Source organism: Hyperolius riggenbachi, chromosome 1 (genome assembly GCF_040937935.1).
Source record: "Hyperolius riggenbachi isolate aHypRig1 chromosome 1, aHypRig1.pri, whole genome shotgun sequence".
In the NCBI taxonomy this organism is placed as follows: Eukaryota; Metazoa; Chordata; class Amphibia; order Anura; family Hyperoliidae; genus Hyperolius; species Hyperolius riggenbachi.
Window position 1 is genome coordinate 192,747,051 of NC_090646.1, and position 26,656 is coordinate 192,773,706.

At 41.9% G+C, this 26,656-nt stretch overlaps 1 protein-coding gene across 1 annotated transcript in view; it reads left to right on the plus strand.

The window, feature by feature from the left end:
- The window catches only part of FREM3 (FRAS1 related extracellular matrix 3), a 113,128-nt gene extending 87,239 nt beyond the window's left edge, over positions 1–25,889 (plus strand). Inside the window, exons 11-24 of the mRNA XM_068278448.1 lie at positions 1,365–1,547; positions 4,115–4,245; positions 4,888–5,046; positions 5,219–5,522; positions 9,514–9,645; positions 10,369–10,700; positions 13,418–13,610; positions 15,161–15,265; positions 16,732–16,859; positions 18,361–18,495; positions 18,580–18,706; positions 18,977–19,164; positions 21,269–21,415; positions 24,716–25,889. Of these exons, the coding sequence (XP_068134549.1) occupies positions 1,365–1,547; positions 4,115–4,245; positions 4,888–5,046; positions 5,219–5,522; positions 9,514–9,645; positions 10,369–10,700; positions 13,418–13,610; positions 15,161–15,265; positions 16,732–16,859; positions 18,361–18,495; positions 18,580–18,706; positions 18,977–19,164; positions 21,269–21,415; positions 24,716–25,237 (2,786 nt within the window). The 3' untranslated portion in view covers positions 25,238–25,889. The remainder of the gene's footprint in view (positions 1–1,364; positions 1,548–4,114; positions 4,246–4,887; positions 5,047–5,218; positions 5,523–9,513; positions 9,646–10,368; positions 10,701–13,417; positions 13,611–15,160; positions 15,266–16,731; positions 16,860–18,360; positions 18,496–18,579; positions 18,707–18,976; positions 19,165–21,268; positions 21,416–24,715) is intronic.
- Positions 25,890–26,656: the final 767 nt, after the last annotated feature.

Below are 26,656 nucleotides of genomic sequence, written 5' to 3' on the forward strand. Positions count from 1 at the left end.
TCTCTAGTTATCTGGCTTGCAGTCACTGTCATTTATCCCCTTTTCTTATTTCTTTCTGCTTCAAACACAATAGGGAAATGATAGCTGAGTGAGTTGTGCACCCCCTCCTACACTGTGCCCTGAGGCTGGAGCCTCTCCAGTCTCTGCCTCGGCCCGGCTCTGACTTCTGCTTATTTATGCTTAAAGTGGATCCAAAATAAACTTTTACTCATTGCATAATTGTGTTCCTTTCATATAGTTTATAGGGCATTCCTCAAGCCAAATCCTTTTTTTGTTTTTGTTTTAATACTCTAATTCCTTATAAACTAAACAAGCCTCGCCCACAACTTTTCAGAGTGCCTTGGCACTGTAGCAAGGACTTATGGGTGCTCAGCCTGGGTAGGAGGAGGGGGAGGTGTTACTAGCCATTGATTTCAGAGGCAGAGGGGAGGAGGAGAGGGGACTGAATTTACACACAGGCAAGCTGATAGCATCTCCAGCCCTCAACCTGTGACAAACAGAACATGGCTGCCCTCATTGTATCACAGGAATAAATAATCATAAACTTTTGAAGCTGTTTGCAGCTAGATTTGCTGTGTAAACTATCTAAACTTTAGATAAGATATACAGACAAGTTACTTGTTATAGTTAGTTTTTCATCTCGGATCCGCTTTAATTACTGTATGTCCATAATTAATGGGACAATTCTAATATTTTTGGCTCTATACACAACCACAATGGATTTGAAATGAAACAAACACTATGGGCTTGATTCACAAAGCGGTGCAAACTGTTTAGCATGGGTGTGCTAAACAGTTAGCACGTGAAGTGCTGTTCGCTGACTTTTGCGCGCGCAATTTATTGCGGCACTTTGTCTTTTTCGCAAAAGTCTGCGAACGGCACTTCACGTGCTAACTGTTTAGCACACCCATGCTAAACAGTTTGCACCGCTTTGTGAATCAAGCCCTATGTGCTATAACTGCAGGCTGTCAGCTTTAATTTGAGGGTATTTACATCCAAATCAGGTAAACGGTGCAGGAATTACAACAGTTTGCATATCTGTCTCCCACTAGTTTCACGTTGGTGGGTTTAAAATCATATGTGCTACATCTAATTACACACACACACACACACACACACACACACACACACACACACACACACACACACACACACACGCACACATACACACACACACATATCTGTGTATATTCAGATAATAAAAGGCAACCCATGTAACAACTGACTGCTTTAAATTTGAAAATGTGTTTACATTACAAACAATTTTCATGAACAAAGTAATTAGGCACAGTATAGCAAGCTGTGTGTGTTCACTAATATAAGCAATAATGACATTGTTTGCATGACATCACTTATTTCCACAGAACCGATCATCAGATTTTCGGAAGTGAAATATAGCGTGAAGGAGCCGCAGGAGGCTGGGGAGGTCACTATGGTGAAGATTCCTGTGCTGCGCCTGGGCGATAGTTCTAAAGTGTCCATTGTAAGGATCCACACTAAAGATGGTTCCGCCACGTCTGGCGAGGACTACAACCCACTCTCGGAAGGTATGGTATGCTTGTGTTTCTGTCACTAAATGTCCTGTGGATTCGTTTGAATGGCAATAATATAGTTGATACTTGAAAATGATTAAGGAAACCTGGAACAGGCCCCATAATAACTGTGTAGAGTCTAGCTCTAATAATTTCAACTCAAGTAAGATAAATAGCAGCAGGTCACAGGTCTGCTTTACTGCTTGGTATCCTCTTCCTGGCACATATATGATGATAGTGGAAGCCCTTCTACTTACCTACTTCTAATGAAGCACAGCATTCTCAAATTCACCTATGTTTCCTATCAGATCTCTGAATGGGGGCTAAAGTGAATCTCGCGTTTCGTCATACTATGAGGTAAATCCATTTTTTAAAACAAGATAAAATTGTGTTTAGTTTTCCTTCTCTTTTCAAAACAACCCTCTATACTGATTCCTAAACACACAGAGTTATCAGCTTGTAATTATAAGGACAACCTTTTTTGTTGCTTTATCATAACAGATTTACTGGGGGAATGTAAACAGAGTGTTTACAAACAATTAAATGAGATATTTCTAGAGCAGCATAGCTTGACACAGTTTATCAGCAAGTGACAAAACTGAACAGCACATTGAATTCAAAAGAGATGCTCAGCCATGTACGAGGCATGTCACCCAGCGGGGTTTGGTAACAGATCCCTGTGGTAACATTGCAGGGTCAAAGCTTTACAGATTCATCGCTAACCTGTAGGCTAGCCACTTGTTCTGTTGCCATTCCGGGTGGAGGGCCGAAGCAGCAGTGAGGGGAGTGACATCACGCAGGTGCCAGATAAGTGGGGAGAACAATGGTCTCGTTCTGTGCTCAGCCAAAGCAATCTGCCAAGCTGACAACTCCAACTGCTGCACAGAGAAGAACCCAATTTTCAACACCTGCTCTAATCTGATCATTGGCAACAATTTTGGACACTCATGCCTGCTAGTTTTTGTAACAAACACTGTATGAATGCATGTGAAGCTCAACTATTGTACCAATTCCAAAAAAAAAAAAAAACCTACATGTTTAAATGATTACAGGCCCGTTGCCCTAACATCACTGGTCATGAAAGCATTTGAAAAACTGATAATGACTTATCTGAAATCTATCACAGATCCCCTGCTGGACTCTTTGCAATTTGCCTACAGGCCTAATAGATCCGCAGACGACGCCGTGAACATGTGTATGCATTATGTACTACAGGATCTAGACACCCCAGGAACCTACACCAGGATTTTATTTATAGATTTCAGCTCTGCATTTAATACCATAATTCCATCACTGCTGCACAGCAAGCTCTCCCAACTACACATACCTGAATCCATCTGCAAATGGATAACCGACTTCTTAACCGACAGAAGACAGCGTGTTAGACTTGGTAAACTCACATCAAGCTCTCTGACAGTCAGTACTGGTGCACCCCAGGGCTGTGTGCTTTCCCCACTGCTGTACTCACTTTACACCAATGACTGCACCTCCACAGATCCATCTGTTAAGCTTCTGAAGTTTGCAGACGACACAACAGTTGTTGGCCTCGTACAAAACAGAGATGAGTCTGCATACAGGCATGTGGTGGGACAGCTTTCCTCCTGGTGCAGCAGCAACAACTTGGAACTAAATGCTCTCAAAACTATGGAGATGATAATAGACTTTAGGAGATCTCCCCCCCAGCACCTCCCCTTAACCATAAATGGATCCACAATAACCCAAGTAGAGTCATTCAAGTTTCTTGGGTCCACGATCTCAAACAACTTAAAATGGGACAACAACACTGCCACTATTGTCAAGAAAGCACAACAGAGAATGTACCATCTACGGCAGCTGAAAAAGTTTGGCCTACCTCAAAATCTAATGGTGCAGTTCTACACTGCAATCATCGAATCCACCATAACATCATTTATGACTGTATGGTTCGGCTCCTGCTCAGCATTAGAAAAGGGGAGGCTGCAGCGCATCATCCGATCAGCGGAAAGGATAATTGGCTGTAGCTTACCTTCCCTGCAGGATCTTTACGCTAGCAGGTGCAGAAAGAGAGCAACCAAAATTGCCTATGACCCCTCTCACCCAGCTCACTCCATCTTCCAGTGCATGCCTTCAGGAGTAAGATTCCGGTCATTTGCTACCAAAACCTCCAGACACAGGAACAGCTTTTTTCCTCAAGCGGTAGCCATACTTAATGCTGAACCACGTTAGAGCTGCTAGGACTGGAAAGTAATCAGCACAGAACTAAACATGAGCAATTCTCACATTGCTTACTGCCACTATACTTATAATGTCCTTAACTTGTAATATTCACACTGTCTGTCCTTGTATTGTTTTTGTTTGTGTTTGTTAAGCAACTGCCAAGACAAATTCCTTGTAGGTGCAAACTTACTTGGCGAAAATAAATTAATTCTGATTCTGAAATATTACAATAATGTAAGCAAGCTATTATCAGGCTTCCCATTAATCCTTGTTATGTGCAAATCTTATTGGATTAATTGCATTTTTATCAGTAAAAGTGGAATTCACTCTCTTTTTAATGCAATACCATGTCTTCAAACACCTTTTTTTTTTTTTTACGTTTACAGATATTGAATTTAAAGAAGGAGATACAGATCACTTTGTAGAAGTAGAAATATTGTATGATGGCAAAAGGGAAATGCGTGAAGCATTCACTGTTCATCTGAAGCCTGATGACAACATGGTAGCTGAAACCCAGGTATGATCTATGTAAACAAAGAAATTATACTGTGCAATGTAATCACAATTAAGTTTTAAATATCAGTGAAAATTAATTATATCAGCAGCAAAGTTTAAATCCAATGACACCGGCAAATTTTATAGCCCTGTCTAAAAAACAGCAGTATCTTGTATCTTCCTGGTCTGGTGTGCTGAACACAACTGGGGATGTCTGGTTTAAAGTAAAACTTTAGTAAGGTTTTGTATGGGTTGGAAAAACTTTAATAGTGTGTCTACTTCCTGTTTTCATGGAAGCAGAGAAAGAGTTAACCTCCCATGTTAACATAATAGCTGCGTCTACCGAATTTCTGAGCTAACACAGCTGAGAGCTCAAATTACACTTGTGATTACTTGCAGATGAAGGGGAATTAGACAAGCACTTCTCTCTAAACACAAACAGGGCGGATTTCTCTGTACTTTCCCCGTGTCCTGTGACAGAGTTCAGGTCCACTTTAAGCACATTACATAATATATTTTGTTCTTGGGTTATCATGCCTAGATACCTTAGTATGTGATTTGTTGTTCCTGCTTTACAGTTCAGCTGCAGTATACTACAGTATGTACCAGTTTAAAAGACAGGAGCATATATAATAACATGCTTTTTATATATATATGTCTTCAGATGAACAAAGCGATTGTTTACATTGAAGAAATGGACAGTGTTGCTGATGTGACCTTCCCAGCCATTCCCCAAGTTGTATCTCTGTTGTTGTATGATGATACTTCCAAATCCAAAGAGAACCCCCAGCCTATGACTGGTTACCCTGTAGTGTGTGTGACGGTAAGAAACTTACTGCTATAGTTATTCACCTTAAGCGTAAATACTGTGTCACACTTCATTTATATGCACCACTAATTATAGATTTTTTTTATCTTGCTATGTGGACTGTACTCTAATAATGCAAAGTTGTATTTTCTATTGACTTGTATTGATACATTGTCCTGTTTTTCAGGCATGCAACCCCAAATATGCAGAGTTTGAAAAAACGGGATCCATCTGCTCAGCTGAGAACATCAATGACACCCTCACTCAGTACCGCTGGCTGGTCAGCGCCCCTAGTGGCAGTGATGGGGTGACCAGCCCTATGCGAGAAGTAGACTCCAATACATTCTTCACTGATACCAAATCCATCACTTTAGATTCCATCTACTTCCATGCTGGCTCTAGAGTACAATGTGCTGCCAGGGCTGTCACTGCTAGTGGGGATCCTGGCCTGGAACTGATGAGTCCGATAGTCACTCTCAGCAGAGAAGAAGGTCAGTGTCTCATGATATTTCTGGAAAATAGAACATACCACCTTGTTGATAGCTGCAAATAGCAATAGGTTCACTTAACTGTTTTCAGCTTCAGTAATCAGTTGCTACATTTTTATGAATTGCTGCAATGCAGACTATTGTAAGGTGTTAAAGAGGAACTGTAGTTAAAATAACATCTTACATAATATTGCTTATTTTTCACAATATTCATTCATAAGCGTTTTCTCATTGTAAAATCTTTCCTCTCCCTGATTTATTTTCCGAAATTTACCACAGCCAGCAACATCTTTAGTAGTGGCAGGGGATGTCTGCAGAATGTTCGCTTGCTGAGCGTTCTAAAGCCAGTAAAAAAGATCTCTAGTCTCCAAGAATGCCCTGAGGGGAGTGGGGAGAGAATTTTCCATAATAAACAGCCCAGGCTAAGCCTCAGTGGAAGGGTGGTGCTACATACCAATATACAGAATATATACAGTAGCTATAACAAGTGTTCCTGATGCTGAAACCAGGATATTTATCATAAAAGTGTGTATTTTGAATAATTTACTGTATTCTATAATATGTTGTTACGGTTCCTCTTTAACATTGGTTTATTCGGCTACAATATGAATGATTAAAATAAGACATAAATAGGCATTGTACTCTGTCTCACACACAAAACATGCATGCCACGTCCACATTTACACACAAATGCATCAGTGTATCAGTCATCGGTCAATTCAGTATTGAAGACAGCAGTAAAAAAATCTTCAATATTTTTATCAAGATTTTCACATTTCACTTAATGCCAACAGACAATTCTTGTTAAAGAGACTCTGTAAATAAAAAAGTTCCCCTGGGGGTACTCACCTTGGTAGGAGGAAGCCTCTGGATCCTATCGAGACTTCCCCCGACCTCCTGTGTCCCACAGTGGTCTCGCTGCAGCCCACGGAACACACAGCCAACAATTTGTCAGGCTGTGCAATATTTACCTTTTCTGGCTCCAGCGGGGGTGCTGTTGCGGCTCTCCGCTCGGAAATAGGCGGAAATAGCCGGTCTCTGTCAGGTCCGCAGGAGACTTGCACCTGCGCAGTAGAACGGACCAACAGAGATTGGCTATTTCCGCCTATTTCCGAGCGGAGAGCGATTACTACGCCTGCGCTGGAGCCGAGAAGGTAAATATTTACATCCCCGCTGTTCGGAGGGGCACCGCAAGACCGCCGTGGGACACAGGAGGACGGGGGAAGCCTTGATCGGGTCTAGAGGCTTCCCCCACCCGAGGTGAGTACCCCCCAGGGCATTGTTTTTAGTTACAGATTCTCTCTAAAGGCCACAGGCTTCAAAATTTGCAGAGTAGTGCCATAAACTGTTCATTTAATATTAGCAAATAATCAATCAATGCTTAAACAGTTCATCAGGCAGTGATAGGGCACCCTGGTGTCATCAAAACTTCAGTAACCAATCACCATCAACAAGTAAAATAGAGGCTTACCAGCCCATAAGAGCCCGCATTACATGGCTACAAATGGCTTTGTGATCAATCCCAGCCTCTTCTCTGGTGTCCACGGTCATCAATCAGATTCTGTAGTGCAGTCTCTGGTAACCAAATCATTATTGTTCCATAAAAATAGCCCAATCGATGTTATTCAATCCAGTTCATTAATAAAGGGTAAATAAAACAATCTAAGTGTAGACTGTTTAATATACCATAAATACATCCAAAGTAAAATGAATAAAAGAATAGGAAAACTCACAAATAGGGCCCTATATCATAGGGGACCCCAGAAGTAAGATGTGCTCTATAACAAAGCCTAAACAGGCAAGGAAACAAAAGAGCTTCTCCTCTCGCCAATAGCCACAGGGATTCAAAATTTGCAGAGCAGTGCCATCAACTGTTCATATAATATTACTACACCTCCCATAGTCCATTCTCTTCAATGTATTTGCAATCACCTGCAGCACCTGCTGTAAATGTAATTTAGGAAGCTCCAGATATAGTCACAGACAGTAAAGAGCTCATTCAGCTTCCAGTGAGGCCTGGCTGATTGATTGATCTACATAGGCTGGAGAACAGTGGAGAGCCTGTGCGATCCAGTATCACAAATGGGATTATTTTACATACTGTCTGCTATTGACATAAATTTTAAGTTTGTACCTTAGATCTTAGCAAGGATAGCTAAACTATGATCTTTTTATAATCCTCACTATGATCTGTTATGATACAGGCAAGAGTTTCAAACTTTTCACACTTAAAGTGTACCTGAGACAAAGTATATAGAAGAATTTTTACTTACCTGGGGCTTCCTCCAGCCCCATGAACTTTGTGGGCTCCCTCGCCATCCTCCCAGGCTGTTCCGTTTATCTGCAATTCTTCCTGTTAGGAAGGCGTCAGTCGGGCTGCCCTGTGCATGCTCTGTACGGCTGAGCACACCTTCTCATCACACTCGCCAGGAGTGTTCTGCGCCTACGCAGGCACAGAATGCTCCCAGCGAAATAATCTTGTGTGTGGGCATGCATGTGCATTCACAGTGCAGCCCACCTGATGCGACTGAAGCCTTCCTAAAGGGAAGGATTGCAATGAAAGGGCCCACACAGGAGGATGGCAAGGGAGCCAGTGGAGTTCATGGAGTTGGAGGAAGCCCAGGTAAGTATACATTTTTCTATATACTTTGTCTCAGGTTTTCTTTAACAAAACAATTATTCAAATAATTCAGTTCATGTTTGTCGGTCAATTAATCAGGGAATAAACCTGATTATATCATAATTTTTGAATGAGTAGGTCAGGGTATACATTAAAGCCATATCTTATATAATTGTATTGGGGCGTGTATACAGAAGCCCCTTGTGAAGAGTTGAGCTTTTTTTTCACCTTCTCTGATTCATCAAGCAACATTTACGGTACACAGGTGGATTGATACAGCAGCTGGGGTATGGAGTTGTACCACATAATAGGACCCTGAGGAAGAGGAGGGGCAATCTGCATTCTGCTAAAACTCCTATCACAGCATACACTGAGCTAAAAAAAAACACTGGCCAATACTCACTTTACTAATATTCTGCTGCGCTAGGAAACATTTGTTTTAGATTAATTACAGTTGGCAAACACTAAATATCAATGTGCAGGAAGTAGGGGAGCCGTTATGCAAATAATATTAGAACTAGTTTAAAGCCAACCAGAAGTTGGAAAACCATGAGCTGCTATTGCTGACATAACATTCTTAAAAAGTTATTCATGCCTGATTGTTAAGGTCATTCATTTTCTATAATACTTTCTGTATCAATCCAAAATTATTATGTAGATCAGATGTGACTCCGATTCTACTAACTGCGCGCTTTTCTACAGGTCGACTAAATGCTAAAACTAAAAGAAAATAATTACAATTGCCATTTTTCAAAAGAAGTTTGAGATCGTTTTATCCACTTTTACTTAAAGAGGAACTGTTGTGAAAATCTTAAAATGTAAAACACATACAAGTAAGAAGTACGTTTCTTCCTGACTAAAATCAGCCATAAATTACTTCTCTCTTATGTTGCTGTCACTTACAGGAAGTAGTAGAAATCTGATATTTCCGACAGGTTTTGGGCTAGTCCATCTCTTCACAGGGGATTCTCAGCATGCCCTTTATTCTTTATAAAGACACTCCCTGAAAAAGATTTATAAAAAGAAGCTTACCAGCCTCCCTGCTCACTGTACACTTTTTTGGCAGTTGAACGGAGCAACTGCCATTCACTAAGTGCATTTTGAAAATATAGAAATTCCTGTGAACTTCCATGAGGAGATGGGCTAGTCCAAAACCTGTCGGTTTTCTCAGATTTCTACTGCCTACTGTAAGTGACAGCAATATAGGAGCAAAGTAATTTATGACTCATTTTACTATGGAAGAAATGTACTTCTTAATTGTATAAGTTTACATATATTTTACATTTTAAGATTTTCGTGACAAAGGTCCCTTAAGAAACTGTTATTAGGAAATAGATCTGTTTTTATGTAACATTATTGCTTTATTACATTCAGGTCTGTGCCAACCACGTGTTCCAGGGACGGTGGGTGCTGAGCCTTTTTCTGCAAAAATCCGTTACACGGGTCCAGAGGATCCTGACTATCCAAATCTGATAAAGCTGACAGTGACAATGCCACACATGGATGGTAGGAATGTTTATGTTCTCTGAGTTACAGTAAATCTCACCAGTTAATAATAACCTGCCTCTGTGTTGTAGGCTTAAAATATACTATCAATGTGCTTCTTACTTACCGTAAAATCAGCAGCTATTTATAGGTAATTTGTCCATGAGTATCCACCAATCAGCTTTTACTTTCTGGTGTAAAGGTCCCACCCCCTTGTCCCTCAATGTTTTCAGTGGCTGCTGAGCTGGTCATGTGACACTTCCCAAAGTTATAGTTTCTCCAACAACATTAGACATACAATTCTAGACACCACACTACAAAAAGGAAATTTGAGTTTTGTAAGGGTTGTAAGTCTCCAAGTCTTGTAAGAGTCTTTTTGCCGTCCTTTGGATCAACTGAGATATGTAAGGTGGAGGTTGGTGTTGTACCATATTTTCTGGTTGAATTTGATGGGCAGATGTCTTTTTTCAACCAAACATTCTGCAATTAAGCATGCTTTCGGTAAAACAACTATTTTTCATGCTGAATCCTGAGTCATAAGAAGATATATGCATCATCTTTGTATACCTAACCTCATCATAATTAGACTGAAAACATGCATGTCTCATTATGTTAAGGAAAAAAATGATGTAAAAAATGGACATGAGGAAAAAAAATTACCTATTTGGTACTGTCATAAAGGTGCTATATTGTGGCAATACTGTATACAAATGTATAGTAAATGTACAATATTTTACATTTCAGGTATGCTTCCTGTTATATCTACCAGACACATGTCCAACTTTGAACTGACACTTAGTCCAGACGGCACTCGAGTTGGCAACCACAAGTGTTCTAACCTCTTGGACTTCAATGAAATTCCTACCAAGCATGGTTTTATCACAAACAACACCAAGAATGATGAAGTTATAGGTGAAACCTCCCCATATCAGTATAGCTCTGCTCTGAGATCAGCAAAAACACTACGCTTCTACCGTAATCTCAATCTGGAGGCCTGTCTGTGGGAGTTCAACAGCTACTATGATATGTCCGAGCTCCTGACTGACTGCAGTGGCTCTATAGGAACAGATGGACAAGTAAGCATTTATTTATATATAAATACAATGGAAAGCGAGCTGTTCAAAATATCACTCTGGATAAGTACTGTCTTTATGGGCAACATCCACTGTTTAGGGTGACAACTTGAGAGATAGGATGTACCTTGAAAAATAAACACAGAAACATCGGTATCCCAGATAGTGTAGTGTGTACTGGAAATGGAGCAAGAGTAGGTAAATGGTTCTCACTAAATTAGGTTTCTTAGCAACCAACCAATTAGGCAAGTGGAGAGCTCCCATCTTGTTGTGGTCGCTCTGTTGGATGACAAAATGGCCACCAGTGCAGGTGCGTGTAGCTGCAAGCCTCCCTCCAAGGGAGGGTAGACAATATAAAGCGGGAAACAGATGCCCAGATTATATAAAACTGTGTTAAAAGCAATAAAGGACAAAAAGGAGGTGGATTACCTAAGGAATGACATGAAATCAATAAAAAAAAAACATTTTTATTTGCACTCTGGCTTGTGTGCAAATAAAAATTGGTAATTTTTTAATTAATTTTGTGTCATCCATGATGTAAGCCACCTCCTTTTTCTCCTTTTTTGCTTTTAACACAGTTTTATTAAATCCCAGGAGCATCTTTTCTGCTGTTTACACTGTTTATGGTTTCCATATTCACCAAACATGGACAGTATTTGTGTTTCAGAATCATGTGTAGTATTACAATTATATTTCACTCAGTACTAAGTTCATGGCAAGGCCACAAAGGCCATGGCCTAGGGTACCAGGAAGCAATAGGCGGGCATCAGGCTGGCACACTTAGGCAGTTAACCTCCTTAGCGGTAACCCCGTGTGTGACACGGGGTAAGCCGCCGGAGGGTGCCGCTCAGGCCCTGCTGGGCCGATTTACATAATTTTTTTTTTGCTGGACGCAGCTAGCACTTTGCTAGTTGCGCCAGCACACCGATCGCCGCGCCCCGCGCCCGATCGCCGCTATCCGTTGCGACGCGCCCCCCCCCCAGACCCCGTGCGCTGCCTGGCCAATCAGTGCCAGGCAGCGCCGAGGGGTGGATCGGGACTCCCAATGACGTCCCGACGTCGGTGACGAGATCCCGCCCCGTCGCCATGGCGACGGGGGAAGCCCTCCAGGAAATCCCGTTCTTTGAACGGGATTTCCTGATCGGAGATCGCCAAAGGCCCTGGGCTCGCTACATGATTTAAAAAAAAAACAACTGCTGCGCTGCCTCCTGGCGGAATTTTTCATACCGCCAGGAGGGTTAAACTGCAAAACATGTAAAATGCAGCAGACATATACACATGGTCTGTGGCTGCCCAGGGTACATCTCGGCAGTAGCACCCCCACCCTCTGAAGCGCTCTCCCTGTCTTGTGCCTCCTCAGCCCAGTATGGAGAGTAGTAGGTAGAGTGGCAGCCATGCTTCTATCTCCTCCTCCGGGTGCTCCTATGATGCTCTAGTGCCTGGCATCGCCATCTCCTCACATTGTATGTAATCCAGCGACACAGGAGGAGATGCCAGGCAGAAGAGCAAGAGGTGAGAGGATGGGCAGTGAATGCCCAGAGGAGGTGATAGAAAAGCACAGCTACTGTAGCACATATACTCTACTGTATATACTGGACTGAGGGAGCACAGGAGGAGGGAGCACAGGACAGGGGGAGCACAGGAAGGGGGAGGGGGGCTTTTGGTAACAGTGGGCCTTGGGCGGTAAAATATTCAAATCCATTTCTGACTAAGTTATTAGGTGAATAGTTGTGAATCCATACTTAAAGGGGCAACATGGCAAAAATTGTACAATTTAAAATATGTGCAAACATAGACAAATAAGAAGTACGTTTTTTTTCCAGAGTAAAATGAGCCACAAATTACTTTTCTCTTATAATGTTGTCACTTTCAGTAGGTAGTAGAAATCTGACAGAAGTGACAGGTTTTGGACTAGTCCATCTCTTCATAGGGGATTCTCAGCAAGGCTTTTATTCTTTATGAAGATATTCCCTAAAAAGGATTTAAACAATGATGCTGGCCAGCTTCCCTGCTCGCTACACAGTTTTTGCCAGTCGGACAGAGCAACTGCCATTTACTAAGTGCTTTTGAAAATAAATAAATCCCTGAAAATCTAAAACCCCTATTAAGAGATGGACTAGTCCAAAACCTGTCGCTTCTGTCAAATGTCTACTGCCTACTGTAAGTGACAGCAACATAGAAAAGTAATTTATGGCTCATTTTAATTGGGAAAAAACATACTTTTTTGTTTACGCACATATTTGAAATTTTAAAATGTTTCACTATAGTGCCCCTTTAGTGTATATGTGTGTGTGTGTGTGTGTGTGTGTGTGTGTGTGTGTGTGTGTGTGTGTGTGTGTGCGTGCGTGCGTGCGTGCGTGCGTGCGTGCGTGCGTGCGTGCGTGCGTGTGTGGTGTGTGTGTGTGTGTGCGTGCGTGCGTGCGTGCGTGCATACGGTATATATATATATATATATATATGTACTGTAGACTGTATATTGCATGAGCTGTCCCATAAACTTTCAGATTTCCCCAACAACTGTAATTTTATGGATGAAAATGTTAATAAGATCTCCACATAGCAGTACCTGGTTTATGTGAACTTGATGAACTTGTCTTTTTTCCACCTAACTAACCATGTGGTTTGTACCATGCAGCTACATAAAAAAGTTTTATTTCATATTTCAGCACACAAATTCTATCTAAAAATCAGACTATTGAGATACAACTCTGTGTTTTCAGGTACTGAACTTGGTACAGTCCTATGTGACCCTGCGGGTGCCTCTGTATGTGTCCTACGTGTTTCATTCACCAGCTGCTGTCGGTGGCTGGCAGCACTTTGACCTTCAGTCAGAGCTGAGGTTGACATTCGTGTATGACACGGCCATCCTATGGAATGAAGGGATAGGCAGCCCACCAGAATCTGAGCTGCAAGGTATGACATCAGCCTTACATACACATCTCATGAATTCATGTCAGTCCCTCAAAAGTCCAATATTTATGATATTTATCCTATATAGCGGCAAAGGTGGAGCAGATATTGGCAGGGTTAGTGGGGGGTTAAGGTTAAGAGCGGAAAGTCAGTTCGGATTAGACGGTGGGTTGATTAGTGCTAGGCATTGTGGGGGGTCGGTTAGGCATTGGTGGGAGGGAGGGCTTGTGTTAGAATGGGGTTAGGTTTAGTGATACTGTGAGCTCTTTTGAGACGTACAGTGGGCGCCGATAATATCCGCTAGTAGAACAGCGGTAAAATTACTGATGTTCTACTTCTGGGCAGAGATAATTCTGATAGTAAAATATCAGTAAATAGTAGAATATCTGTAATTTTACCAATATTTTTCATGAGGTGGAAGGGGGTAAAGAGGTAGAGGCACAAGACAGAGAGCCTGGTGGGAGAGGAGAAATGGCAGGAAGACCTCTCACCAGGACTGTAGACATCACCAGTGCTGTTTGGCAGGGGCATGCTGTTAAAAGAAGCCACTAAAATCTGAAAAGAGGAAAGGGTCATGGGGAAGACAACAGGGTGGGAGGGGGAGCTGGGAAAAGAGATACGATTAACTGCAATCAGGTTAATCTAAATTGCCTGGAGCTTGCTTTTCTGCTCACTACAGAAGTCAGCTGTCAGTACCTTTATCACTGGCTTCTGCAACAGTAGACTGCCCTGCAATATTGATTAATTACTCTGATCAGGATAAATAATCAATAGTCTAGGGCACTCTGGTATTACAACAGCCAGTGCAGATTTATTATTTATGTATTGTATTTATAAAGCGCCAACATATTTCGCAATGCAGTTGCACATGGCTACTAAAGAAAGGCAACTTCTGAAGCACTAAACACGTCCTGGCACCTCTCCCTGCTAATGTCCCAGCTGCAGCACAGCAATCATTCTCTCTACTCACCCTGCTGTTCTGCACATTTATTCACTGCAAGCTGTGTGTAGAGAGCAAGGAAACACAAGGCCCATGGGACAGGAAGAGGGAGGGGTGCTACATCTAGTGCAGGAGGTAGTACAGTCCTCTGCACTGCCTGCTGCTATTTTCTCGAATGTTGCCCAAACTATGAAAAACGGTCCCAGGTGGAAGAACACAGTGGCTGAGCACCAAGGCGGTACCCCTAGCCATGGCTACATCCGGTGCTGTGAACACCTGCAACCTTATTGTAGGTATGCCACTTGTTGCCACAGTTGTGTCCACTCTTCAGCAACACTTACAGATGCTGAAAAGCAGACAGATGCGGACACAACTGTGTTATGGGCTAAGTAGTCATGTGGCCCTGAATTTCAAGCATGTTAATAGTTGCCTTAGTATTGAGACAAACATTACTCTTTAACACTTTTCTTACTATATTTGCTGTTATATAATCTTAGGACAAGAAATGCTCTTGGAGTGGCGTAATACCCCATTGCATTTTATGTTTAAAAGTCTTAATAGTGAGGCTTGGAGATGAATTGCAATTTACTCAGCATTATCCTGTCCCTTTCAGGATCCCTGTATCCAACCAGCATGCGCATAAATGATGAGGGACGTCTAGTTGTGAACTTTAAGACTGATATCCGTTTCCGTGGACAGTTTGTCCTGTCTCATGCAGGTAAGATCACAGCGTTTTTCTTATTTTAAGAATTTTTGGTGAGGTGTTTCTTTTGTTTGTTAATAAATGACAGTTAATGAAAATGCCTAGAAGAAAAAATAACATGCATGTGTCTAAGGTCAAATATGGAGTTTTTCTATGATGCAGCGGAGGAAATGAATGGTAGTGCAGTCAATGAAAACCATTCATACGCCTGCTGATCTTTTATCTTCTGATGCCATATCATGATGTACAAAACGGTAGTATAGGAAAACATATATATGGCTACACCAAGCTATGTTAACCCTTGGCCAAATGAACTTACATACCAGAGAAGAAGCCTTAGCTACAGTAGAAGCTGGCATTCTGGGCTGCATACTGGCTGTGGAGCAATCACTCTGAATTTATTAAGGTCCTGTCAGGGGAGTGACCTATGCATGGATGTAGCCTGGGAGTAACAGCTTTTCACATTGAGAGTTTTGAGTGTTGACAGATTTCCCTGAAATCAATAACATGATATTTTTAAATCTGTTTCTAAACAATTTACACTGCGCCTTGGCAGCAGATTATTGAGTCAGTGAAATAAGACAATATAAGACAAAGAACATTCAATTTTTTTCTCCTGGAGGACTAAAAGCAGTAGAGCTTCAGCCACAGGGTGCACTTAATAGGCAGTAGCAGTGTTAGGGAGTCATGCCCAAGGTCTCCTTACTGAATAGGTGCTGGCTTACTGAACACGAAGAGCCAAGATTGGAAGATTTGAACCCTGGTCTCCTGTGTCAGAGGCAAAGCCCAGTACACTATCCAGCCATTCACAATAAGTGTCATGTACGCAGTATTTGTCACTAGTGGTGAGCCCTCACACTTTTGATGTTCCTTAGTCAAACAATCATTTGTGATCACCTTAGACAGAATTCTAGAGTGTGTTCAGGTGTCCCAGACATTGCTGACAAGGTCATCACTGATCCATCATGTCAGATCACAAATAATTGATGAATATTGTTGCTGCAGTGGAGCAAAGAATGCTTATCTTCCCCCATAGAACCGCTGTTCAGGACGGAGCTGCGTGTCTGTACAATGTTCACTCTTGAACTGCTGCCTGACGATCGTTCCAGGTGGCAAACGTTCATAGCATGTATGTAGCCAAAAGCTGCATTCCGGAAGGCTTTTCTTGCCATTCCATGGTGTTTGGTGCAAAATATGACTCTACAATTAGCTTGAGCTTTTCTAATTTCTGCGATGCACCCGAGCTGTGGAAGTACAGGCCCCTCCCCCTCCAATGTTATACTCTGGCCTATGTACCAATGCAGGAATACGGGAAGGGATTCAGGTTAGGATCCTTTATTCTTACAGATTATCATTTAACACACACACTACTGTTACATAAGGCTGCTGGAAATACATGCCTGCTATTGTGAATGGCTAATCACAGTTCAGATGAAAGCTGATTTCCTCAGTGAATGATAACACTTTTTGTTCTGCCTCAGGTACCTCTCTGTCATCTATGGTTATGTCAGCTGACCACCCTGAGCTCACCTTTACATTGAGCCTTATACGCAGCGAGCCGAGCTTCAGACAGCCCGTACAGCAGTGGAGTTTTGTCTCAGATTTCGCTGTAAGTGTTCAAAGCTTTGTGTGAATCATTCTTTTCCAGACATTCATAATGACTAATGGTCATAGATCTACTATCACTACATCAACTACTTGAAGAAAGAAGCAGATGCTGAGTTATAATTTATGTTCAAAATTTGATGATAAATAACGTCTCTATTTTTTTTTTTTTGACTCACCAAGTCAACTTTATTGGAAAAGTAAGGAAATAATCAGCACTGCACACAGACAGGAGAGGCACAGAGCAATAGGCAGTGTAATTAGGCAATGTCATATGATATAATGACTAATGTCCAATGAGGTAAAATCCTAAAAGACAAGGGTAAATGTGCAACTGATAAGTTGCTTGCTGTCTAGAATAGACTGTTAAAATAATCCGTGGAACTAGTAACTAGGAGTAATGGGGTGTAAAATACCTCCAAGCCCCCCAGGCCATTATGTAGAAAGAGTATAGAATGGATAATGATGTATGTCTAGTAAAAATACCATATAACAGTGGGAAAATTGGGGGGGGGGGGGGGGGGGCATACAAAGTGTGGGGTGATTGAACCCAGGCATCCCAGATAACGGTGTATTTGTTATCAGCTCCTCGCCTCTAGTAAATGGCCTCATGGAAAGGGAGGGCGGTATTTACAGTATTAATCCAATCGGGCAAGGTGGATACCGTAGGTTGAATCCAATGAAGTGTCAACACTTTTCTTGCAAAGTGGAGAGAGTGGGTAAGGAAGAGTTTCTTACTACGAGAACCAGGAGGTACAATATTTAACAAGCATAATTTAGGATCTATATCCAATGTACAACCCATCTTGTCATGTGAAGTGTAATGGCTTTTTGCCAATAAATGTTAACCTCAAGACAAGACCAGATCATGTAGTAAAAGGTAACTGGGGATAGCCACACTTGGGGCATAGAGGTGAATAACCCTGACGAAATCTAGGCCAGCGGACAGGAGTGAGTTAAGCCCTATGAAGTATATATAAACTGAGGAGTCTATTGTGGATGTGGGAAAGACTTTGGAAGAACCTTTGAGAGTCTCTTCCCAATCTTCATTGCAGAGCTTAACCGGGTCCTGTTCCCAGGTAGATTTCTTCGCATAGGCTCTACGCGAGGAGACCTCAGTGATGATGGTGTTGTATAGCGCAGATATTAGTTGTTTGGATGATGGACCTGTAATTAAATTAAGTATAGAGGATTCATTCAGGTAGGGATGGAGGGAAATTGGGTATTAAGAGCATGACTAAGTTGCACATGGTGCAGGAAGATTATATTGAGATGCCAACTGGGCAAAGGGGATAATGGGTTAAATCTGTGTATTTGGGTTGCAGTACTTTTAATGTTCCTTACTATAGTTATTGCTATTTTTCAATTTCATAAGTACCATAAAATCATGACTTCATTTCTATACCCATTATATTTTATCCATTATGCCAAACTTTTCATTCCATCTGTAGATGTATTTTTTATGCCTGGATGTAAGCTTATATGTATACTGTATATTTTCCCAGGTACGTGATTACTCTGGTACTTACACAGTAAAGCTTATCCCATGTGGCGCACCACCTAACCAGGAGTACACAGTGCCACCCATATGCAATCCTCGTGAACCAATCACATTTGACATTGATATTAGGTTTCAGCAGGTAAGAAACACTGATTCTCTTCTTTGTCAGAGACATTTATATGACTTTATGTGCCTAGAAACCAAAACTACTTATGCATTGTAGGTGAGCGACCCAGTATCAGCAGAATTCAGCCTGAACACTCAAATGTACTTATTGTCCAAGAAGGAGCTTTGGTTATCAGATGGCTCAATGGGATTCGGTGAAGGAACAGATGTTGCCTTTACTGAAGGTGAGAAAATATGATATGTGTGTGAGGGGTCAGAGTATGGGTGAGGCAGTGGCGTGAGGGCTGGTTCTAGATATAATGGGGCCCTAGGCGAAGATTCTCATGGGGCCCTACTAACCCCCTAATATAGCAGTAGGTGCCATGCAGCCAACCCCCTCCCCACAATATAGCGGTATTAGGTGCCTTTTGTCCTCCTTCAGTATAGTGGTAAAGTCTGTGTTGTCTTAAATTGTAATGCTAAGTTAATCAGAATTGCTTATATTTACTCTACAGGGTCTAACATTTATGGCAGAGTCATGGTGGATCCTGTTCAAAACCTTGGAGACTCTTTCATTTGCAACATTGAGAAGGTCTTTTTATGCACTGGCGCCGATGGCTATGTACCTAAATACAACCCAGACAACAGGGAATATGGATGCCTTGCAGACTCCCCTACCCTGCTATATAGATTTAAAATACTGGTATGTTATTTAAAACCTATCTCAAAATATCTTTATTACACTCGATAAAATTAAAGGAAAACATTGAAAACACATCAGATCTCACTGTGACAAAAAAGAAACTATGCTGGGTACCTGTACTGATAATAAACTGGGAAATGTGGAGCTTAAAGGAAACATTTGAGGATTCATAAAAAAAAAAAAAAAAAAAGATCTACTTACCTGGGGCTTCCTCCAGCCCGTGGCAGCCGTCCTGTGCCCTCATCGCAGCTCTGCTTCCAGACTGTGGCCCAGGGTCCCCTTCGGTGCAGGTGTCAGGTTAGTATCTACTGCACCTGCGCGAGCGCCGCTGGTGATCGCACTCACGTGGTCTGGAGCATTCTCCACAGGTGCAGAACAGGACCCTTGGCCACCAGCTGGAATCGGAGCTGCGGCGAGGGCAAAGGACTGCTGCCAGGGGCTGGAGGAAGCTCCAGATCAGTAGATATTTTTTTTAATGAATCCTCGGACATTCCCTTTAAGGATGCCACATTGTTTTATGGAAATTAAATGAATAAACCTATAGAGGGCTGAATTCAAGCCCCCGCTGCACTCTTAGCACTGGAATATAGGGTGATGCTTTGGCTTTATATTGTATTTATATTGCTATTACAGACATGTACCTATTCAGATTTTATTTGGGATGATGGATTCACCTAGTTATTAGACATATTGTGGACAATTACAGACTGGAGTTTCTTTGGGATCACAGTTCATGTATTTGTTTGAGTACCGTATTTATACTCACTATTCCACTTTGACGCTTGTTTAGGTTACAGAATATTTGCATTGTGTTTACATGTTATACTTGTATGAAAGCCATGCAGGTTTTTGATGCTCTAGGACAGTGATCTGCAAACCCGGCTCTCTAGCTGTTAAGGAACTACAAGTCCCACAATGCATTTGCCTTTATGAACCATGTCTGTAGCTGTCAGACTCCTGAAATGAATTGTGGGATTTGTAGTTCCTTAACAGCTGGAGAGCCAAGTTTGCAGATCACTGCTCTAGGAGCCTGAGCACACTGCCTCTTTGCTTATTGGATTTCAGCAATCTAGTTTGACATGCTATATGCGAGTACATCAGACAGTGCACAGAAGCACAACCTGATGGAAACACTGATGTCCTGCACAGCAGTGTGTTGTCACAATGCACTGCTGCACACGCTTTGAGCACAATGCAGAGTTTACCCCTTCAGCATAGTTAAAGGGAACTTGAGGTGAGAGGGATATGGAGGCTGCCATATTTATTTCTTTTTAAACAATGCAAGTCTCTAATACTTTTAGGCATAGACCCTGAACAAGCATGCAGATCAGGTGTTCTGACTCTAGCCTAACTGGATTAGCTGCATGCTTATTTCAGGGTTGTGACATAGACACTACTGATGTCAGAAGATCAACAGGACTTCCAGGTAACCAGTTTTGCATTTAAAAGTAAATACATTTAACAGCCTCCATATCACTCTCACCTCGGGTTCACTTTAAGGCCCCTTCTGTATTGGTGCGGTGCATTTAGAACAATCGCACTGCAGCCAAAAAGTCGCACCGCACATTATAACCTTGGAGCGTCCAAAGGAGGAAAAAAAATTAACATGCGACTTCTGGTGCATTTCCAGGATTACTGCGGAAGTTGCACGGTAATGCTTGTGTGTTACTTCTGCAGCACCCGGAGCACTTCTATCACATGGCGTTGCACTGCAGCCAGGGTGTCATGTCTCATTGACTTTAATGGCCACTAATGTTCACGATTGTTCAGGTGGCGGTGCAATGTATGTAATTGAGAAATTGATGGCAATAAGAAAAATGTTAGGCAATTGCTAAAAGAAACCAAAAACGAAAAAAACACAAATGAACACATACAATATGATGTGGGGTTTCCCAGTGGGCCTTTCACTTCAATGGCCAATGGAATCATGCCCGATTTGCCGTGTGCATGGCAAGACACACACACAGTTCAAACCAATGTGCTCCTAGTCTAAATGTTATTAGGAATAATATATACCGTACTCAATTATTTTATTCTGAACTTTGATGTAAAACTATTAAAAGAATTTAAGTGATCCTAATGTTTGTTTTTTTCTATGACAAAGGACAAAGCTCAGCCAGAAACTCAGGCTAGATTGTTTGGGAACGTTCCATTTCATGCCAATCTAGCAGCTGACAGTCCAGAAGCTCTGCCACTGGTGAAACAGCCGGGATCAGATGGCTTCCACCTTTCCTCAGATGCGCTGTTTCAGGTATGTAGCCTAGAATTTATGGAATATTATGGAAGGATTGCAAGAAATAATTTGGCGTGCTACTAAGTTCAAACTAAGGCTGTGAACAGACCAGGGCCGGTACTAGACTTTTTGCTGTCTGAGGGGGCCTCCTCATTCAGGACAACAGTGCTACCTCCTCCCTTCTGCTGTGCAAGTGAAATTAAACAATGCTGCTCCTGCCTCCCCCCCCCCCCCCCTTTCACTCACTGTCAGACTCCTCACACAGCACAATAAGCTGCTTTTCCCCAATAATTACCTCTTCACTCTGCTCTCCTCTCGCTTCTCCTCCTACTCTGACTGCATGCTGTTACAAAACTGCTCCCCTGTAATCTATGCACCTGATGCAAATGTTTCGCCTTGCTTCATGAGAGAACCGGCCCTGGAACAGACATTGGATGATTGCAGGATGTACAGGGCACCAATCTTCAAAGATCTGAATATAAACAAGGGATTCTGCACAGATGAAAATGCATGGAGGAGAGGCGGAGCATCCCTTGCTGTGAATAGATACAGTAGTGGTCAGCCTAAAAAAAAATCATTACAGCCATTGGCTCAGTATTCTCTGGAGCACATTTGGTCCCTGAGACCAGAGGCTGATAGAAACATGAAATAGCTGCATGATCTGACAATAAATCATCATATCAGATGGTAGTCATCTAATGTATGTACATATCTTAAATATTTAACTATGGCAAAGCAGGTCATGTGTCATGGAGCCCTGCAACAAATGGGTCCAATCAGGTGTTCACATTGAGTACATATACAGTACTTTGCAATATATTATATATCCCATGGTATAAATGGTACAGAAGTGTCACTCGACACCAAGACCTAGGTACCAGGCACTGTCCAATCACTCCCCATGTACCTCACACTCCTCCCTTCTGACTGGTGCAGAGGGTGAGGTGGAACATGCTGGAACAGCCTGGTATGCATGCCCGAGAGTCAGGGTGGGAAAAGATGGCGTCACGGAACAGCACTCTCACAAGTAGAAATCGTGGGACATGGTGATTTACAGAGAGTAAGGCCTTTCAGATGCAGCCTTACTGTTCAGTGTAAGTTGGATTCAGGTTAACAAGCCAACTTTAAGAAGGGCTGCACTGTATTAAAGGAGAACTCCGTGAAGGGTAATGGGATTCGGTGTTGCGCATAAAAGAAACAACCCTTTTAAATAAATACTATTCTTCAAAATCTATCCGCTGCAAAAGCTTTAATTTTCCTTGGCGATTTTAGCCACGTTTCAGACTTATGCTATCTGAATCTTGCCAGAGAAAAAAAGGCACCTATTCAGAAATGAGTGTGTGATGTGATGTGCTGCCTTATTTATTCCATTTTAAACAACACAAGTTGCCTAACTGTCCCCCTGATCCCGTGTCTCTAATACTTTAGCCATAGACTGTGAACAAGCATGCAGATCAGATGCTCTGACTCAAGTCGGATTGGATGCGCCACATGCTTGTTTCAGGTCTGTGACAGAAGATCAACAGGACTGCCAGGCAACTGGTATCGTTTAAAAGGAAATAAATAGGACAGCCTCCATATCGCTCTTGCCTCGAGTTCACTTTAAACACAAGAGAATGGCTTAGCTCAGTCTAGGAAGACTACATCATTGTTACTGCAGCAGGAGGTGCTAAAACACACCTGTTGAGGCACAGATCACTGCAATGTAATGTATTTGCATTACTGATTTTGCTTTTGCTCTAAAACACCATCTTATTGTGTTATAGCTAACAACATCTGCGCTATGATGCACCATGGCGTGCCTGCTGTTTGTTGGGAGCAGATGCACAACATCGCATTCAGGCATGTGTTTTGAAGTGTGAAAGAGCCATAAAGGTGCACAAATGGGGCATTTTTGAGGCTTCTTTCACACCTACATCGTTGCATCATATCACAAGGGAGGCTTACTGTCATGGTAATGTAAGCCTCGCTGTATACTCGTGTCACACAATTAAGAAGAGATGCCACTTTTTGTAACTGTTGCAGTGTGACTGAAGAACAGTTGCATCGCAACAGAACACAAGAGGTGTGATCCGAATTTGCAGGAAGTGATTAATGCTGTTGAAGTGATGGCGATTACTGCTCATCACAGACTGAGGCCTTGTTCACACTGCGTTCGGCTTGCGTGTCCGTCCGTGGTGGGCTTTTTTCTCCACGTTTTTTAGAGTGTTTTCCGTAATTTTCTGCGTGTTTACTCATTTTTTGTGGGCGTTTTTGTAAGCGCTTTTGCAGAGAGCTTCTGTCTTTTGTTCTGGAAAAAAATCCAGAAACAATAAATACAATGTATTTTTTTTTTTTTAAACGATCATGCAATTGCTTGCCAAAGCGATTTTGTGAGCGTTTTGCGTTTTCCCTATTCCTTCCATTGAGGCAAATCGCCTCAAAAATGGCTCAAGCACCGCTTTTCAAAGCAGATCGCAAATAAGCCGCTCTGATATGAACTCTCTCTTAGGCCTAGTGCACACCGAGCGGTTTTGGTAGCGTTTTTAGAATGTGGAATGTGGAAACGCTTGGGTAATGTATTTCAATGGGCTGGTGCACACCAGAGCGGTAGGCATTTTGCAGAAATGCATACTCCCGGGCTGCAGCATTTTTTGGATTTCGGAGGCGTTTCTGCCTCCAATGTTAAGTATAGGGAAAACGCAAAACGCTTGATAAAATGCCAGATCAGCAGTTTTCCAGGCATTTTTGTTACAGCAGCTGTTCAGTAACAGCTTTACTGTAACAATATCTGTAATCTGCTACATAAAAAAAAGCTACACAAAACCGCAAAACGCTAGCAAAACGCTTCATAAGAAGAAGAAAAAAACGCTTAAAAAAACGCTAGTGTTTTGCGCATCTACTAGCGGTTTTTGGTGTGCACTAGCCTATAGACAATCATTGCACAAGCGCTTTCAGGTCGATTTTGAAAATCGCCCGCGCTTAAAACGCCTATAATATGAACAAGGCCTCACATGCTTGTATTCAGTAGGGGACCTTAGGCAAGTCTCCCTAACACTGCTACTGCCTATAGAGCGCGTCCTAGTGGCTGCAGCTCTGGCGCTTTGAGTCCGCCAGGAGAAAAACGCGATATAAATGTTATTTGTCTTGTCTTTGTCTTGTATCTTAGAAATTATGTAAAATAAATGCAAGTACACTGCTTAATTGGTCAGGGCCTCATTTTAAGTTAATTTCAATTTGAGTCTTACACATTAGATAGTTAGTCACTGGTCAGTCAACAATGACAGCAAATATTCAAAAATGAGCTCTTTTGTTAACTATGGTATTGTTCTGGTTTAGGTGTCTGCTGGACGTGAATGGTTTATCCATACCATCTACACGGTGCGCTCTAGAGAAAATGCTAACAGAGGCATTGGAAAACGAAGTGTGGAGTATCACCATGCACTGAATGGTAACACTTTACTTCATAATGAACATCTTTTAAAGAGGAGTCGAAGAGCAGATCGAGATGATGCAGCCTTCCAAGACATTGGAACTGATAAAAACAGAGGGACCAACATTCAGCACATTGCTCTCAGACATTCTCGTAGGGCCTCTGGGAGGGAGCACTTACCTGGAGGTGGGCAGTATGACAAGCCAGCCTTGGAAATCTCGGGCCAGGATCCTCAGAGCACCACATTGCCAGTTGTAGGAGGGGTAGTTGCCCTACTGCTCCTAATCTGCACTACAGTCATAGTTGTTGTGCTTATGAAGCACAGAGGACGCTTACATGCGGAGAAAAAGTCCGACTCTAACAGTCACAGCAACAGTCGTGAAACTGTAACCACTGGACACAGCAGCAGTGACAGCTCAGAGGTGTAACAAAATATAAAAACATTATCTCACATATTATGGTGCTCATACATGTTGGTACTGATCCGCCTTTCTGAACCATGCGCTGTCCACAACATGTTCTAACTTATTTACCAGCATTAAGAATTATTCACTGACTGTTAAGGAACAAAATGTACTGTTTGTGTGTATATTTTTGTATTTTAGGTCCAATGAAATGACAACATTTTGTAAATTTCAGCATTTTTGTCACATCTGTCTGTGTAGCCACACCATTTTAGTCCACCATGGACCTAGCAGGCTTCATGTATCATGTTTCTGACCCAGTTATAAAAGGAGGCGTTTCAGCTAAAGTACGGCTCTACACAGAGATTTTAGTTTTGAATGGGATAGAGTTAGAAAATCTTTTCATATTTTTTTTTGCTGTTGGTATCCACAATGGGTGGATGAACTGTTATCTGTGTACCTTACAGTGACAACAGCATGCAACAGTAAAAACTGTCAGGTTTGATTGTTTACGTGATTATTGTACCGGTGACATCCGTTGTACAGTTGTAAAGCTTGGTATACACCTTTCTATTTCGATTGGCCAATCACTGACCATTTTTACCACCTCCAGGTGGTAAGAGAGTTTACTTACACAATCTGCTCATAGGCCCATATGCAATTAACTTTTTCACCTGTGTTATCTCCTTGGAGAGGATTTTCATCTTCTCGTTAAACTACATTTTTAGCATTTTACAATGAAAAAAGAACCCCAAAGTTAGTGAAAAAGTGCTATTAAATTTATTTTGAGTATTTTTTTTTTGCATGCTGATGGCTTAAAAGGCATTTTATGACAAGTTGTGAAAATGTCACCTAGGAGAAAACTCAGGAGAAAAAGGGAATTGCATATGGGCCACAGTATTCAAAATCTGTTGGCCCTCCTTGTACATGGAGGTGGTAATCGGCCAATCAAAATTGAAGGTGTGCACCAGGCTTAAAGGACACCCGAGGCGAAAATAAACTAATAAAATAAACGATTGTATCTATCCTACGTCTCCTAAAAATGACTTTTTAAGTTATTCCCCAGTTTTATTTTACGTTTAAATCTACTTTTTAAGCGTTAACTGTTTTATTGTTTTTGCTCAATGACACATTCATTGAGGTATGCCAGGCTAAAATCTAAATCTGATTTAATAATGCATGTTCTATAAAACCATCATCTAGCCTTTTAGAAACTGGCCCCTAAAGCATCATATGGATACTTATTTATGTTGCTTGAAACGATTGACTGTGATCCTTTTGACAATTTAGGAATGACTACTGCCGAGCTATCTGTCAAGCAGCCTATTCTGTTCTGTGGAGAGTGGTGGCAGGCATCCACTGTGGTGACTACACAGCAACAATGGACCCGATCCAATTAACTTTGTATCCCACGTTTTCTCCTAGAAGATAATTTTTAATCTT